Consider the following 17,722-nt stretch of genomic DNA (forward strand, 5'->3'; position numbering starts at 1 on the left):
TTTGTAAACCAGTCTCATCACCAGGCAGTGATCACATGGATCAAATGTGAGGCTGTTTCTCCAATCTTGTTGACCTTCATGCTGGGAATTAGGTTTATCTTCAGAAGTGAAGTACTTTTTACAAACATGGATAACTGTGAATGTTGTCTGAGGAAGGTGGAATGCTTGCTACTCTTTCATTTTTACTCTTGCAGAGTCTTGCTATCATGCCACTCTAATTTCTTTATTTATGCGATGTCCTCTCCAGGGCCATATATACATTTTCCTGGATGAAAATGAGTAGATTGAGAGACAGGGTGGAACTCTTGCCAACGAAATTGACTGCCTCATTCCTAACAGCAAGGCCTCCCTCTGTTCCATTTAATCCTGGCCTACCTTCATGATATTATTGGTCATCAGGGGTGGGATTCTCCCATAGGACATTGACCCTGGAAGCTTCTGAGAACATTTATGACCCATTTTCCAGAAGAGTCCACTGAGTCCATTACGAAAACCAGGGCGCTCTGAAAAGCCAAGAGCAAAGCCCTTAAAGGCAAGCATTGCTCACACAAGGTGACAGGGGAATCTAAGGAAAACGACTGGTCCTGAGTTTCCGGGGCTAGGAGCTATCAGTTAAGTCTACCCTGCTCTCAGAAGTTTATTTCTCCCCTCACTCTCAGCCCCGCTGATTGGCAATAAGCAATCAGCGATGGAGGCGGGCTCTGCGAAGTACCCAATCAGGTGGGGCTAGGGGGCGGGCACTTCCTGTGTCATGGCGCTGCAGTGAGTTCTGTGAGTTCGTTGCTGAGAGACCACAGTTGTGTGGACCGTCTTTTCTATTAGTTTATTTTTGACGTTCTGAACTGCCGTCTCTTGTTCTGGCTGCAGCGTGCACAGAAGGATCCCGGGAGACCTTCAAGCCACGCAATGGTGATGCTGTGGGACGGGCGCTGGGGGTGGGATGGGATGGGGTGCTTTCCGGATGGAAGTGTCAGAAAGAGCTGTGGCAGCCTGCAGCCTCCCTGCTGAACTCCGTCCGACACGGGGTCTTCCTCGTCTTTGGGGCTGCGTGTTCCTGTGTGCCGTTGTTGTCTGTTCAGGCAGAGAGAGTTCTGAGTCTCCAGCATAAGGAAGTGTACAGTGACTGTGCAGTTTCTTTATTTATCAGTATTTTAAAACAGGGGCTCGCTGTGTAGTTCAGGCTGGTTCTGAACTCGTTACATTACCAAACTAGGCTTGAACTCGCAGTACTCTTCCTGCCTCAGCCTTCCAACTGCTGTGATGACAGGCGTGCGCTGCCACAAGCGACCCTGCCTTCTTGGTCTGTCTTGGACACCGCTGTGTCTCCACCACACTGCAGAGTGCCGCAGTTTTGGGAAGACAAGGATTTTCATACTCAGCAATGAAATGTTTTTACGTGAGACCTCTATTTGCATTTGTGATTGTTGCATAAACAGAGCTCGTGGTCTAACAACGTTCTGGAATGATGTGAACAAAAAGAAAAAGATGTTAGGAGAGATCTTATTGGAAATAAGTAGGAAGCTCCTTGATTTTCGAAATTTTCTTGAGTGGCCCTATCTCTAGATAGCCATGCTATCTAGAGATTCCTATAGATAAGTATAGCATTATAAATACATTTTCAGTTGTTTAGTGGGCACCTGTCACACATGCCTCGCTGGATTTAAAGCAACAGGTTTAAACTCGGGCGATGTAACTCAGCATGCACTGTGAAAAGAAACAGGTTTTAGGGAAACACTGGTTATTTTGCATTTTTAGTTCCTGGAAACTCAGGAGCTTAATAAGGCATGGCTGCAACTCCTTTTAGTAGAGGATCTGCATTCCTTGTTAGGCAGCTAGTTCACTGTTGGTTCAACATTCTATTCTCTTTTTAACTCGTTGCAAAATAGCTAATTTCCCAATTGTATCTCAGGGCCTTCTCTTGCGGGATGCCTTATTTATATGTTAATAAAACAATTTCTTCACATGTATACTATTTAAATGAGACTTTTCATAGAGTTTAGCATGAAGACAAAGATGTTACTCTCCTTCCAAGAGAATGGCAAATATTTCTGCTAAGAACTTCTGAAAGGGGCTGCCCCTTAGACTCACACTGAGAAATGCTTTGAACTGAGGCATCTACAGGAATGTGCAATTGTGACCTTGGTATGATGGGAAAGGGAAAGGGGAAAGTCAAGTCTGAAACACCTGCTTCATAGTCTGAGGGCTGTTTGTAGACACTTTTAAAATTTGAAACACCAAATCAGGTATTTATATAAAAGAAGTACTTGGTCAGCTGTGGCCTATGCCTTATAATTCCATCACTTGGGAAGCTGAGATATGAGGATGTCTGAGTTCCAGGCCAGCCTGGGCTACAGAGTGACTTCAAGGCCAGCCTGAGCTGAGTAATGAAACCTTGTTTTAAACACACACACGCACACACACACACACACAATTACTGAAGTAGGGGTAAATTCATGTAGTTTAATCTGTTGGCATTTTAATTACTAGAATGAAAGTTTTTTGAATAGGCAATAGCAAATAAACGTGAAACAGAATTGGGAGAGTGGGAATTTGCAAAGGTGGCAAAATGAGCAGCTTTACAACTGTATATTTCTCAGAAGTGACATTATTCTCAGAGTGATAATAAATGAAGGGTTTTTCTGTTCTAAGATTAGGTCAAAGGTCAGAGGCTTAAAAAAACAGTTTAGAAACAGGTAAATATTTCTTCTGTGGCTACTATTCAACCCTCCTAATCATTTTTGAGGCAAAATTAGAAATTAGTGAATTAGTCTTGTTATACTTTTTAAAATAGGGTAAACAGGGCTGGGGATTTAGCTCAGTGGTATAAGCATCTGCCTGGCAAATGCAAGGTCAGGAGTTCTATCCCCAATAGCAAAAAAAAAGGGCAGCGGTAGACATCATCACTGATGTAGAATGAGAAGGGTATTCTTTTGGATGTAAAAGCTTGCAATGTGTGTTTGAGCTTTTTCATTGTACAAAGTGAGCTCAATAGTTTTACCTGAGCTGTATCCCCACCAAGTCGTTCTTCTCCTTTTCCTTTTTTTGTTTTCGTTTTTTGTGTTTTTTTTTTTGGGGGGGGGCGTCCAGATCTTATTAAGCTGCCAAGGTTTGCAAGACATTTTAATAGTTTACACCTCCTTTCCTGTTGGGAGCACAGACATGTGTCACCTTGCTAGTTTGAGGCTGATGTTCTTAAATCACCATGATTTAGCCTAGATCTCAGTAAACATCAGTAGGCCTGGTAGTGCACACCTTTAATTCCAGCTGCCTGGGAAACTTAGACAAGAGTATGAACTCACCAAGCTGAATAAGTGACCAAGACCATTTTTCAAAATGGAATGTTTTGGGGGTGTGCCTCAACTCTAAACTGGTATAATGTGTGAGAAACCCGAGTGACGTCTCCAGTGATGCAGGGCAAATGAAAAATATTTAGTGCCAATCTTACTTTTAATGTTGCTGTATACTCACTGTTCAAACTAGTGGTACATACTATAGTACTCCCTCTTGGTGGTGGATAGCAGTAATGAGTCTTGCTTAATCAGAAACAGAAGTGTACTCTGTGAAATAACACGCATGAGATATATAGTGTTTTATTATCAATATTGCTTTCTGTTACATAACATTCCCCAAATGATCATCAAGACAGGTTTTAAAAGATCCAAGGTTTAACACTGATGTTTGCTTATATTCTGTACCTTTTCAGTACATTTTATTTTCAGTTGCCTTTAGGTTGATGAAAATATTTCCCCTTTCTAAGTCAAGTAGCATCTGTAAAAGCATCCTTGTAACTCTTTGTATAGTGTACAGTTGAGCATGACATTCATCAGGCTGTTTCTTGTTTTGAATGTTCATTAATCATTTATCCTGAGCCACCAAATTAGGAAAAGAGAATAATTGGAAAGGGGGAAATATGCTTTGCTTTATGTTTTTTCTTTGCTTTGCTTTGATTTGCTTTCTTCCTTTCTTTTTTTTTTTTTTTTTTTTTTTTTTTTTCCTTTCTCATTTTATAAAGAGCTGCCTCACTTGGAGTCACATTCTTTGGATTACATCAGTAGGACAATGGGATAGGATGGAAATTTTCAATGAAAGTTATAGGGCTGAGTAGTTAAAGCACGACACAAAGCACATGCAAGGTTGAAGGGAAAACATTTCCATTTCCACTTTTAATTTATGCTGATTATAAGCACTCTTTTTTACTGTTTTAAACTTCATTATCATCTGCCTTCCAATACTGGAATTATTCCTCCTGCAAGCAGTTTACTTCCAAGCCTGTATCTGTGGTCTGTTGTCCTACCCTTAGAAAGAATGCAGTTCTCATGTGCAGGACATATTGTGCGCTAGATATTCATAATGACCTCATGAGCTCCACTTGTATTTGAATGGTACTCTTGGTGAATCACCCAATAGAGAAATGTAATAAAAATTCTCATTTCGCACAGCTAAAATGGGACAAAAGACACACCTGAGACACACCTCAGGTACAGAACTGGGTTCCTGTAACGTGCTGTCCATTCTACAGGGACACTGTGACTCCTTTACTTATCATATGTCCTCATTGGCAGTCTGTGCCCATTGCTTATTGCTGGTCAGAAAGAATGAATTCTGGTGCATTCACCAAGAGCACTGTGTTCAAAGAGCCAAAGAGTCTTCATGGGCTGGCTTAGGAAGGTTGAAGAAATAAAGGATGCAGTGAGAAGCCTCCAGAGCTCAGAAGACAAAAAATTCCAATTTGAAAACCAAATTATTCAGTTGGAATTTGTTTAATATTACAATGTCAACTCTTTCAGAGGTAATTTATTCTTTTGGATAATGTGCTCTTTTGAACATCTAGATAATCTTGCAGGTAATCCTTATGGACTCATTTAGTATAACTACAAGTGTCACTGGTACTGATAAAGTTCCCGTCAGTTGACATACATATTGTGAAAAATTTAGCAGGTGTATACAGCAGTGAGGTTAAGTACAACTTCATGACCAGATGTCTCTTTGTATTCAGTTTGTCCTAGCTGATTAAAATACGCACTCTGAGGATCACAGGTTTTGGGGCAGACCCAGAAATTTGTAGTGTGGTGGTATATTTGGCCTGAACTCTGGTAAACTGCAAAATTTCACACACAAGGAGAGATGAATAGCACTGATTTTACTCATAGCATGTCCCGCAAATGTGTACTGCAATTTCTTTCTGTGCCTACTGAAACAAGCATTTCAGCTTGGAACTAAAGCTCTAATAATTCCGCTGAATTCTGACATCTCAAGGTACGTTCTGAGATCATAGTTGTGCTTGTGCAATTCTACTAGAACTTGTTTAGATCTTAGACTACTCAAATTTGTGTTCCTCTATCATCTTCCTTTACCCAGCATGGCCAAAGAGACATTCTCACAATCTACCCTCTTGTTTTTTTATTGGAATTGCTGGAATGAGTCATAGGAATCGATGTTTTTGCATTTTTGAATGTATTTCTTGAAGAACAGTTTAGATCTCAGTTTTTCTGTCTGGAAATCTCCAAATATTTGTGGCTATCAGGATTAAGCAACTCGAAAGTTTTGGGTAAAACATTGTTTAAGGATTTTTGATAAAGTCTCTGTTTATTACAAATTTAATGAACTCTTTGTGTTTAAGTTATTGTCAGTTCTCTTTTTCCCCTTACACACATCAAGTGGGATGATCTGAATAGCTACACACTTAATGGTTTTAACATTTCACTTTTAAACATTTCTTTGTCTTTGTGCATGTCAGTTATACTGTCCTCTCAACAGGATTTTCCCTAGAGAGATCTCAAGTGTCTTAGAAGTTTATAGGTCACAGTCTCTAGGCTATGATCCAGTAATTTAATATTCTTTGTATGTTTTCCTACCTTCTGTCACTTGACAGATAATAAAGAAAAGTCACTACTATTGACCTAAACCATCACCACATGCCCTGTTACACAGCTTCAAATAGATAACTTAAATTGAACGATGCAATCACACCCCAGGAGCATGTGACCTTAGGGCATGTGCAGCATAAAGTACTCTTTGACTATAACAAGCTGCAGAGTGTAGGAAAGCAAGCTGTTTCACATAGTGACTATTTTATGTGTTTTTTCTTTCTGAGAATGTGATTACGACTTTGAGCCATAGGGCTCTTTCTAGAAAATAGTTTTCATCTAACAGGGTTTAATGGAATCAGGAAATAAATATTACCTATGAAGAATATGAAGGGCATATTTTGATTGAAAAAGCCTTATTCTGTGTCTGTGAACATGAATTGTGCTGCAGCCCATTGGTAAATGAGAACAACTTATCCCATTTGTAAAGCTTGGTGTTTTTTTGTGGGTGACTGGCTTGTAGGCACAAGCTCAGGAGAGATGGCCCACTCTGTATGTCACTTATAACCAATAAACTTGTACCCTCAATGGAATAAAAGGATCCTCCCCATTTTTCTGTGGGTGATCCCGGTGTTTGCCATTGCTTTGGGATTTTGGTGTCAAGTTTTTATTTCAGGCTTCCAGCATCAATTGTTCATCCTTTCAATGAAGATTCATCAGCAGGTAAAGACCCTGAGAGGAAGGTACCAAGCTCCAGAAGATGTAAAAATAGTTTCTGGTATTGACCATTACATTTGCCTCACTTGGACACACTCAGACATGAGCTTTCTGAATATCCTAGGCATCTCTCAAACTAACAAATGTGGCAGCGTAAGTCTGACCATCACTTGACTCAAGGTAGGAATATTACTTTGGAGAAATTAATATGTCAAAATGGAAAACCATTCACACAGGGGTAGAAGGAGAGTATCATGGAAAAAGTGGTCCCTGCCTCATTACAGAGAAGTGATGCAGGGTCAGGCTGCATTGCAGCTGTCATTCTGGCTTTCCTGCTATTAGTTGTTAGAATTCTGAATTTCCTAATGACTTTGGTTGAAATAGTTGCCTTCTGAGGCACTGGAAAATTTTAAATTCATCTTAATTACTTTACATAATTTTGGAAACTATAGTCATTTGTTCTTTTTTCTATACCAAATTGTCATCTAGCCTGCTTTTATCTTCCTTAGGGTAAATGCTATGATTGAGATATAATGGGTTAGAAAGTCTCTGCCATGAAGCCAAGTGTCTCATTCAGTTTGCTGCCCTCTAACAGCCTTCGTGATTTCCTTCTGTTCCTAGAAGTTCTACCATTGAATGGACCTAGCATCTTCATCAGGTTAGGTGTTTGTCCCTATGTATCATTCCATCTGAACATGCAGTGACAGGTGTGGATCCCATCATCACTGACAACAGAGCCCACAGAGTACAGAAAAGAAGCAGAAACAAACATACAAACCTCAAAACAAATCTTGCTTCAAATCAGTGATCCAGTGGGTTACTTCAGGTCCGTATCATGGGAAGTACCCTTAACTTAGAAGAGTTTTGTTTTCAGTCTGTCATCAGGGCTATACTCAGGCAGATAGTGTATTAAGCTTTGTTGTCACTCTGGCTCAGTGGGCAGAACGTGGGCAGCCTTGCAGCAGGGAAGAAGAGTTTAGGTTGAATGAAGGGTCAGCTCAGATCTGCTGACAGAGAGTAGAATCTTCCTTTATACAGAGCTAAGTCAAGAGCTCACGAAGTGTTACTGAGCAACTCCCAAACTGAAGCATGCTGGCTCACTCTGTGGCTCCTACTGATGTGTTGCATGAAAGGAAATAGCAGACCTCAGTCCCCAAGCAGGTGATTGTGCAGGACCAAATGGTCAGAGACAATAGTATGGGTCTGTTGGATCCATATGCTCTTGTGGAAAATGAGCAGACCAGCTTTGGCAAGATTTGGGCCACACTGAATCTACACTCTCTGGTGCATGTTAGGTCTTTTCTGACCCTCAGGATGGGGCTGAGGCTTTTCCCAGGGACTCAGCACCTTGTCTTGTATGAGAGAAGTGATTTTACTGAGGCTAGAGCCCTGAGTTTTCCAGGTCACTGCCTGCAGTGCCTCCTCTCACAATGTTTGCAGTGGGCAGAAGGGTTGAGGGGAGACACCCGACTTGGGTGAAGTTTCTGCGTGGGTGAGAGTGGGCTGTGTTCTGTGTCAGTTTTTCTCCCAGCATCACACTAAATATTATCATTTATATCTACTGCATACCTAAATGTCTCCTAAGTGTGAAAACTGAATGGTTTGTGTGGGCTCTGTCTTAGTGGATGCAGTGACAGTTGAGTTCAGTATCAGAATGTGCTCCTAGCAGGTGGAGGCTTTCGAGATGGCTTAACAGGGTCATGGCCTAGAAATGTGTATTCCTGTCTGTCCTAGTTCCACATCTTGTTTCTGGCTGCCATGGTTTGAGTTGCTTTTCCTCCATTCCCACCTTGTCATGCCACTCCAAACCTGGAACAAGGAGAACAGGAACTGAAAGATTGAGGCAACCTAAACCCTACTTCTTTCCATTGAGTTTGATGGGTTTGTTGTCCAAGGTACAGGAAAGTGGACATCTAAGATATCTGCTTATCATAAATGCCTTTAAATTTGAAGTGTGAGATTTTAGACACCAGTTGTACTGTCTACTCTGGGCTTCATTTTACTGATGGTATTTTCCAAAATTACCAGCTACTTCCACACAATAAAGTCATTAAAGTGTATTTACAAGTTACATAAAATTTACAAACCACCATTTAATATTGCCTGTAATCAAAATCATTGTTGGCATCCTCTTCAACCATAATAAAACTCCTTTATTATATCCAGACCCTTACAATAAATGAATAACAGGTAAATAAGCTCTTATAATGATGATGATTAGATGACACGTTTCTAGTTGAAATGAGGGAGGCCAAAGTAATGTTATAAAGGACAATATTCATGAGAATGTGCCTTTTAAACCCACATTTTTAAATCCCTTAAAGTAGAGTATTTATATGTACATATAATTCATGTTTTAGAGCAGAGGTAAAAGTACTAATCACATAATTTCTATAGTTTATTCACTGAAGACAGTGTTCGAAAAAGTGTATGTTGAGTGAGGTTAGGGCTTTGATGACAAAGACTTTTGCACGGGTGCCAAGTACCACATGCAGGCGTGTATGCATATCAGTAGAAGGCATGAACAGATTTCCTGTGTAAGAAGAAAGGAACAGAGAGGAGTTCGTGTAGTGTGGGAAAGGAGGGGATGAAGGAAGGTAGGAAAATCTGCTCCAGAACCAGAATTTTTCCCTGAGTATGTGTTCCCAGCTACTGAACCTGGGGACTTGTGACTGTGAGTGACATCCAGCCTTCTATGTGTTAGGTTTTATTTTGAATTTTTAAAGTGGGTATTGCTGTGGAGGTCAGGCTTAGCTTAACACTGTGTCCTCTACCCTCAAAAGTGTGGGTCACAGCACAACTATGAAGCAGGATCACAGTGCTTGTTAAACAAGCATCAGTTACTCATTTTTTTTTTTTTTTGGTCATTTTCATTATTATCGGTACCAGGGATCAAACTCACGACTGCCTGCTTGCAAGGCAGGTGTGTATGCCGCTGAGCTAAGTCCACACCCCCTCAGTTATTAATTTTAATGTCAGAAATGTTGAAGATGTTGTTCGTTGACAGTGTGTTGGGGTCATTCTGAAAGACTTCCTTGGAATCATGGTGCTGCCCTAGACAAATATCTATGAATTTGAAGTTAGTCCTCTGTGCCCTATAATGTTTAAGTGAAATTCTGCTTAGAGTCCGAAGGACAGAATCTATGAGTACCATAGTTTTCTGCACCAAGAGAATGCTGCTTTCTTTTTTATCAAGAGCTACTTTGAAACAGTATATTTCTGTCTGTTAATGATGTGACTCAGTGTGCCCCTTATCCGAACTTCAGAATGATGGCTTATAATGGGAAATATCACCTGACTTGGACACCAGTCTTCACTTGAAACAGTTTACTGGGACTGTGATTTGCATTTTCAGAGTGGTGATTATTTTGATTTTGGGCACACAATGTTTTGTTGTAGATTTTGTTTGTGCTCAATGGACAGTACACACTTAAATTTAAAAGAACCATTGGTCAAACTTGAATTTACTGAGTGTGTTTGTCTCTGCTCAGTACTGAGACCTTAGACAAGAGAGCAGTTTTATACTTGGAAGATGGCTAACTTCATGTGAAGAAGCTTCAGTTTGGGAGGGTTTTGGTCCTTAAAAATTTAATCAAGCAAAATCTTGTTTTCAACATTTGGAATTAAAATTGAATTTATTAGGGGCTGGGGATTTAGCTCAGCAGCATAAGCGCCTGCCTTGCAAGCAGGCAGTCGTGAGTTCCATCACTGGTACTGATAAAAAGTAAAAAGACGGAAAAAAAAAAAAAGAAAGAAAGAAATTGAATTTATTGAGTTAATGTATTCCCAGTATTATGATGAAAAGTCTTTTCAAGTTGGGGACATAGGTTAGCAGCACAGTACCTGCCTGCCAAGTGTAAGGTTCTGAGTTCCATTCCCTGTAACAAAACACATACACAAAGAAAGAAGAAAGAAAGAAAAAAGAAAGGAAGGAAGGAAGGAAAGAAAGAAAGAAAGAAAGAAAGAAAGAAAGAAAGAAAGAAAGAAAGAAAGAAAGAAAAAAAGGAAGGAAGGAAGAAAGAAGAAAAGAGTATTCGAGGTTTGTGTTGACAGCCTAGTGAACATAGTATTGTTGTGAAGTAAATGTTTCAGATACTTCACTGCCCTACTTTATGAACTCTGTGCTAGTGTTCAAATCAGTTTCTGTTATTTGTTATCTATCGGGTGTTTAAAAGTGTTAGTGGTGATTTTTTTGTAAAACTAATAATGAATTACTAATTTCCCTAGGGTATGAAAACTACTGATGTCCCCATGATAAATTCAACATTTGTGCCAATGTTCATATATAAAGGCAAACAAACATAAGCAAATGAATATGAACATCATTATTGATAATTTGCCATTTAGATTTTGTTTTGTTTTGTTTTGTTTTTTAGTACTTAGAATCGAACTTTAAACCTCACCCTTGTCCAGCAGGCACTTATGCTGCTGAGCTAAATTTCCGGGTATTTAAATATTTTATATCACATTTATTCTCAAATTTTGGTAAGATTTAATGATGATAGTAATAAATTAAATATCTTTGTGCACATAGCAGTGGATAAGAGTATATACGTGATAAACTCCCTATAGGACTGAGTCATTTTTTTGTTTGTCTTATTTTACCCCTCTCATTCTTTGGCAGTGTTTCCTCAGTTTACCATGTGTGCTTTTCTGTGGATAGTGGTGTTCCCCGTGCAGTTTTCACAAAGTGTTATAGAAATGGCACAGGGATATATTGTGGGAATTCTTCATCTCTTCATAATTGCTGATGTCTGAATGAAAGGAAAAGTACTTTCTTATCAATTCTGTTAGTAATGAAGTTTAGGATTTTGCAAGTTTACTTAATAATTAATCATGAGTCTAGAAGTGTAATAGCACAGTGCATTTTCTGGACATTAGAAAGAAGTTACTGGTCTGTTGATTTTAGCAAACTCTAAAGGAAAGGAGATGAGTGTGGAGAGAGTATCGGATTCTCCCTCTTTGCAAAAGTCTGACTGTGTTCTTCCACAACTCAGTTTTCCTTGATTTTTCTCAGGACTTAATGTTCTTCTATATTCACTGTTTATTTGTAGTTAGATGTGTTTTCAGTGTTTTAGAGATTTGTGTTCATTGGTCTTTACTATCTATACAAAATCCAAGTATTTTAGTCCTGTTTTATTTATTTCCCAAGCTTTCATAAACTTCAGTTTCTCCTTCAAATTGTGCTAGCTACCTGTTTCCTCAGAGGAAACTCCTTTTTAGTTATTTCACTATATAATGCTAAGGTTTCAAGTTCATCTTTCCCTTTTCAATATACAGTTTTTGTAGATAAATATACCATCTATATATCCAAATGCATACGTATCTGTCTCTGAACAAAAACAAAACATTTCACAATTTCTTTCAGATATTTTTAACACAAACAGCAGCGTGAGTCATTGTTGCATGTACAAGTATAACCATAGAAGGTTGTCTTTCTTTCCTGAGATCCGTTTGTCATTCTCTGTATGATTCACAAACTGGAACAAAGGTGTAACATGAATGTGTTTTATGTACAGTGCAGTTTGCAGACATCATCTTGCTCACGAGGTGGTGAAAGCTATCAGTCTTCTCTTACACTACACAGTTGTCATTTTTTGAACAGAGCAAAGGAGTGACTTGTAAGTGGCACAGTATTTTCTTTCAGGATTCTTTTAGTGGGGTTTGTCTCTCTCAGGGTCTCACTTTGAAATCTTGACTGGCCTTGAAGTTACCTCCAAACTGGGGCAGGACTTTGAACTCCTGGCAGTCATCAGACTCATGGAAATCCTTGCACAGTAGGCACCCAAGTGCTGGCAGTGCAGGCAGCAGTTTTTCCTTTTGTAATTAGTGCCTATTCACTTTGTGAGATCCTCATTTTCATGTGTTTCATATATATTCTACATATCCTTCCCCTCATTAACTCACTTAGACAGAAGTATGGTTTCTTTTATGTGATTTGCAGAGTGATCATTTGGCATCTCTAAGCTCTAAGTTAATAAGCCACTCAACCCCTATTTTATTGTCCATAGACTTGCTCCAATCCTGGTGTTCCATTGATATCTTAATATTATTCATAAACCTCTTTATTTTCTTTTTTTCTGCTACATAATGATAATATTCATCTTGGGAATATGTGCCTGTACATGTTATATCTTGCTGCTTTTCTTCCACACTCCTTACTTACTTTCGTTGAGACCCTCTTCTTCTCTTAATTTATAAAACATTTTTCCATGTCCCTCCTTTATTACTGCAAATCACATGGTTCCCCTATTTGTTTAAATATTTTGTCAGGCACCTCAAAACACAAAATCTTGAAGATCCATTTTATCCTCTTATTTCCTTTCTTGATCGCTCTGTAAAAGAATAAGAGCATCACATCACAGTGATATATATACACACTCATGTTTTTACAAGCACAGTTTATAATAGATACATCTTGAAACTAGCCCAAATGTTCATCCACTGTTGAATGGATAAAAAAAGATATGATGGTATTTTGAAGAATGGCAAACTACTCTGCCATAAAGAAGGGTAATTTGAGAAACTACTTGCTAAATATTTATACCTAGAAAACACTTTCAAGTGAAGCGAAGTAGACACACAAGTTTAAATATCACTTGGTTTCTTTGGTTTGCAAATGCAAAACGAAATAAGAAATGCAATGTGTATATTTTGTGTAATGTTCAGTTACTGTTTTTCAAAAAGAAAAAACACGTTCAGTTTTCAAAATGCTGCTTATGTACAACATAAGAAAGAGTGTCTCAATCATATGAAAAGCCTGATGTCAAAAGAGGTGTAATCTGTTACCTGTTACAACCCTTTAGTTGATACTTTTCTGCCTGCTTTTTTCTGGAAATTTGTGATTTGGAGGCTACTTCTATGGGCTTCACTTTGGAAATAGTCCACGATATAATTTCAGTAACCCTCCCAGGCAATCATTGCTTCCTAATTTGATTTATCTGTAGCACACAGAAGCAATGTAGACATGGAATTTTTATTTGAAGGAGTTCAAGTTCTCAGGGTATGAGTGTGAACCTTCTTTCAGGAAAAATACATGTTATTCTTTAGGAGGCAGTGACCTTGGAGGATGTAACTGTGAACTTCACCAAGGAGGAGTGGGCTCTGCTGAATTCATCTCAGAAGAAGCTCTACAGAGATGTGATGTGGGAAACATTTAGGAATATAAATGCTATAGGTAAGGAACACATCATTTTTTCATATGTACAGTTAGAGATAATTTGTTCTTGGTGATGGGTGCAGATTCATTAAATAGAATGCAAAATTATTTTGAACAGTATACTAGTCTTGTTAATATTATACCATGAATCTAACTGCTACCTCTAATTTTTATATAATGATATGGTGACTGTTTGTGTTTCTATGGCTACAATCCAGGAAGTACTTGGGACAGCCATCAAATGGAAGAATGCAGAAATTGTTCAAGAAAGCTCAGGTAATTGGCATTCATAAGAATGGAAAAGCTGTACTTCTCAAGACAATGTGTGATCAGAAATATTCCAAGAATCTTTACAAATAAGTTATATTTCAATTTATTTAATATCATATATGTTACTTATACACATAAAGGTTGATTATCTATAATCTGGTCATTGAATAAAATGATATTCCATATTAGGAAAGTAGTGATATGTAACAAGAGATACTGTATAAAAACATTCTTTCATGACCAACGTCATGAATTATGAAGTTGCATTTAGATATTATCCAGACATATATGAGAAGAATAAATGTTAAGTTTGGCTGGAATATGTATATATATATATATATATATATATATATAAAATCAGATGTACATTATGTAAAGAATTGCTTACCTAGAAGCAACATTCAAAATGCACATGAATGCTAGTGTATTAATAGATTCTGGAAACATCTTCCAGAGGATTGTGATCCGTCATTTTTAAAATTTTTCTAAACACCCTAATGTGTTAGGTGTAGGAATATAAAACAACCATTTTTGTATTCAATGTAAGTATCAAAGAGTAAAACTGAAAGTTTACTTATTATCCAGTCAAAACTCCCCAGGCATATTCTGAAATCATTTCAATGTATAATGTCTTAATTATACATGTGTGCTTATGCTCAAATTTCAATCTACAGGGGTATTCACAGTAGATGACTTCTGGAAATAAGTCACAGTGTGTAAGCTCTGGTAAGAACCTAGTTGCCCATCACTGTGTGCATCGAAAATGAAATAAAAATCTAGATATGCATTTTATTGCTTAGAGTTTTCATTACTCAGTGCATGCACACACACACAAAATGAGACTCCACCTCACAATGTTAAATGCAGTAAGTCAGACACAGAATGTGAATTATAAAGTGTTTTCTATTATATAGAATACTAAACTATAAAATAGGGAGTAAAATTAAGAAGAGATAGAAAGGGAAGAGTGTTGCGATAAGGCTTCAAAAATGAGCAATTTCTTATACACATAGGAATCAATGACTTAAATGAAACTTGATCTCACTTATTGCAAAACCAATTTAAATTTCCCAATGAATATCATCCTTGGGAAGTGTGTGTTGTGCAATCATTCTCCAGGGTTATCAGCCAAATTTTTCTGAAAATTTCTTAGAAGGCAGTGAGCGGGAACTTGGGCTGCTACATTCTTGCTATGGAGATATTTTTATCACGATTAATGTTTTGATTCTGTACAGAAATGAAAAGGAAGCAATGTGGTATGAACATAAAACTTACAATCAACATAAAAACATGTACCTTTGGCCTTCAGATGTTAATGAAGACAAGACAAAATCCGCTTTAAAGCCAGCTGAAAGTTTCATTTGTGGAGAGCCCATGATTGTTCATTTATCATTGAATATGCCCATCTTACCTCACCCTGGAGGAAAGCCACGTGAGTATTTGGGATTTGAAGACAAGCTGAATAAATGTAATGAACATGGAAAACCCTGCAGTAATTTCCAGTGCTTTCAGAAGCATACAAGGACAAAGAATGGAGAGAAACCCTATCAACATGAGCAGTGCATGAAATCCTACTCTGAATTTAGTGAAAGAACTCATTTTGAAGAGAAGATGGTTGTTGATCAGGAAAATGTGAAAGCTTCCAGCACCCCCACTGATCTTCAAATTGCTGAAAGAATTCACGCTGGAAGGAAACCATATGAAAGCAAGCAATATGAAAATTCCTTCAACGCTCAAAGGTATAAAATTCTTGAAAAGATTCACATGGAAGAGAAACATTGTGTGTACAAGCAGTGTGGGAAGACATTCACTACCCACAAATCTTGTCAAGTACATGAAAGAAATCACATGGGAATGAAACCTTATGTGTGCAAGCAATGTGGAAAAACATTCACTTCAAAGAGTTATTCCAAGGTACATGAAAGAATTCACACAGGACTGAAACCTTATGCATGCAAGCACTGTGGAAAGGCATTCAGTACACACAATTATTGTCAAAAACACGAAAGAATTCACAGTGGGGTGAAACCTTATGTGTGCAAGCACTGTGGAAAAGGATTCACTACCAAGAGTTCTTGTAACATACACGAAAGATTTCATACTGGGGAAAAACCTTATGTATGCAAGTACTGTGAAAAGGCATTCACTACATACATTAGTTGGCAAAGTCATGAAAGAACTCACACTCAGGAGAAAACTTATATGTGCAAACAGTGTGGGGAAGCATTCCTTACACCCAGTAAGAGACAAACACACGAAAGAACTCACACTGTGGAGAAACCTTATGCATGCAAGCAGTGTGGAAAAGCATTCACTAGAAAGGGTTATTGCAAGATACATGAAAGAATTCACACAGGACTGAAACCTTATGCGTGTAAGCACTGTGGAAAGGCATTCAGTACACACAATTATTGTCAAAAACACGAAAGACTTCACAGTGGGGTGAAACCTTATGTGTGCAAACAATGTGGGAAGGCATTCTCTACTCGGAATGAGTGTCAAGTACATGGAAGAACTCACACTGGGGAAAAACCTTATGAGTGCAAGCAGTGTGGGAAAGCATTCACTACACACCACTCTTGTCAAAGACATGAACTCACTCACACTGGGGTGAAACCTTATGTGTGTAAGCAATGTGGAAAAGGATTCACTACCAGGAATTCTTGTAACATACATGAAAGATTTCATACTGGGGAAAAACCTTATGTATGCAAGTACTGTGCAAAGGCATTCATTTCAAACAGTCATTGTCAGCGTCATGAAAGAAATCACTCAGGAGAAGCCTAATGTGTGCAAGCAGTGTGGGAAGGCACTACTTACATGCAGTAAGAGGCAAACGAATGAATTCACACTGGAGAGAAACCTTGTGTGCAAGCAATGCAGGAAGGCATTCACTGAAAGGATAGCTGTAAAAGACATGAACGTACTCACACTAGAGTAAAATCTTATCTGTTAGAGCAATATGGAAAGACATTTACTACACACACATCTTGTCAAATCTATGAAAGAACTCACAGATGGGAGCATATGCATGTGAGCTGTTTCAGAAAAAGATTTGCTAGTAGTTCTTCAATTTATATACATAACTCACTCTGAGGAGGAACCCTATGTATATCAACAATGTGGAGAAAGAATTCAGTGAACACATTTTTTATCAGCTACATGGAAGAATTCACTGGAGACTGACCCTATCTGTGTACACCTATTTGGAAAAAAGGGTGAAAATTCCTCCTGTAGTGAGACTTGTACACATTGAAAAATAAAATTTGATGTCAGTATATCTTCATGGGCTTTACAGAAAATACATTGCTAGATACACATCTCCTGGAAAGTATTCTGTCTGTTTTTCAGAAAAATCACTTTACAACTGAAATATTTATAGTCGTTACTACAAACAATATTGACATGATACAATTTGGGGGGCAGGAGATGTAGCTTAGTGGCACAAGTGCCTGCCTGGCAAGCGTGCAGTCAATAGTTGATCCCTGGTAAACCCCCCAAAAAATAACGCCATTAACAAAATAAACAATATCCGGGGTTGGGGATTTAGCTCAGCAGCATAAGCACCTGCCTTACAAGCAAACAGTCGTGAGTTCAATCCCTGTTAACGATAAAAAAAAACTGGAAAAAAAATATTTTTGTGTAAGCCAGTCTTTAAAACTAGTATATAGTATTTTTTTTTTTTTACAGAAGAAAGCAACTTTGAAATAAACCTAGTATATAGTATTTTCTAATGTGTTGAGTTGAAGTGAAATATATTTGTCATTTC

At 38.2% G+C, this 17,722-nt stretch overlaps 1 protein-coding gene across 3 annotated transcripts; it reads left to right on the forward strand.

Annotated features, from left to right (window-relative positions):
- Positions 1-735: 735 nt before the first annotated feature.
- Positions 736-17,273, forward strand: LOC101787915 (zinc finger protein 14-like). 3 transcript variants are annotated; one of them, XM_063254156.1, is made up of 5 exons: positions 736-909; positions 13,575-13,701; positions 13,902-13,959; positions 14,628-14,679; positions 15,189-17,273. In XM_063254156.1, exon 5 carries the CDS (start codon positions 15,205-15,207, stop codon positions 16,738-16,740), a length of 1,536 nt encoding a protein of 511 aa, XP_063110226.1. In that variant the 5' UTR covers positions 736-909; positions 13,575-13,701; positions 13,902-13,959; positions 14,628-14,679; positions 15,189-15,204; the 3' UTR covers positions 16,741-17,273. The 3 variants fall into 3 exon arrangements, with proteins under 3 accessions (XP_063110226.1, XP_013004846.2, XP_013004848.2); XM_013149392.3 differs by lacking the exon at positions 14,628-14,679; XM_013149394.3 differs by lacking the exon at positions 14,628-14,679 and having other exon boundaries at positions 15,263-17,273.
- The last annotated feature ends 449 nt before the right edge of the window (positions 17,274-17,722 follow it).

This window comes from Cavia porcellus, unplaced genomic scaffold, assembly GCF_034190915.1.
Source record: "Cavia porcellus strain 051 isolate PalLab524CR breed Dunkin Hartley unplaced genomic scaffold, mCavPor4.1 scaffold_8, whole genome shotgun sequence".
Classification (NCBI taxonomy): Eukaryota; Metazoa; Chordata; class Mammalia; order Rodentia; family Caviidae; genus Cavia; species Cavia porcellus.

Coding starts and splice junctions, on each gene's coding strand:
- LOC101787915 (XM_013149392.3), top strand. Junction 13,702..13,901: donor TAGGAATATAAATGCTATAG/GTAAGGAACACA, acceptor GCTACAATCCAG/GAAGTACTTGGGACAGCCAT. Junction 13,960..15,188: donor AATTGTTCAAGAAAGCTCAG/GTAATTGGCATT, acceptor GATTCTGTACAG/AAATGAAAAGGAAGCAATGT.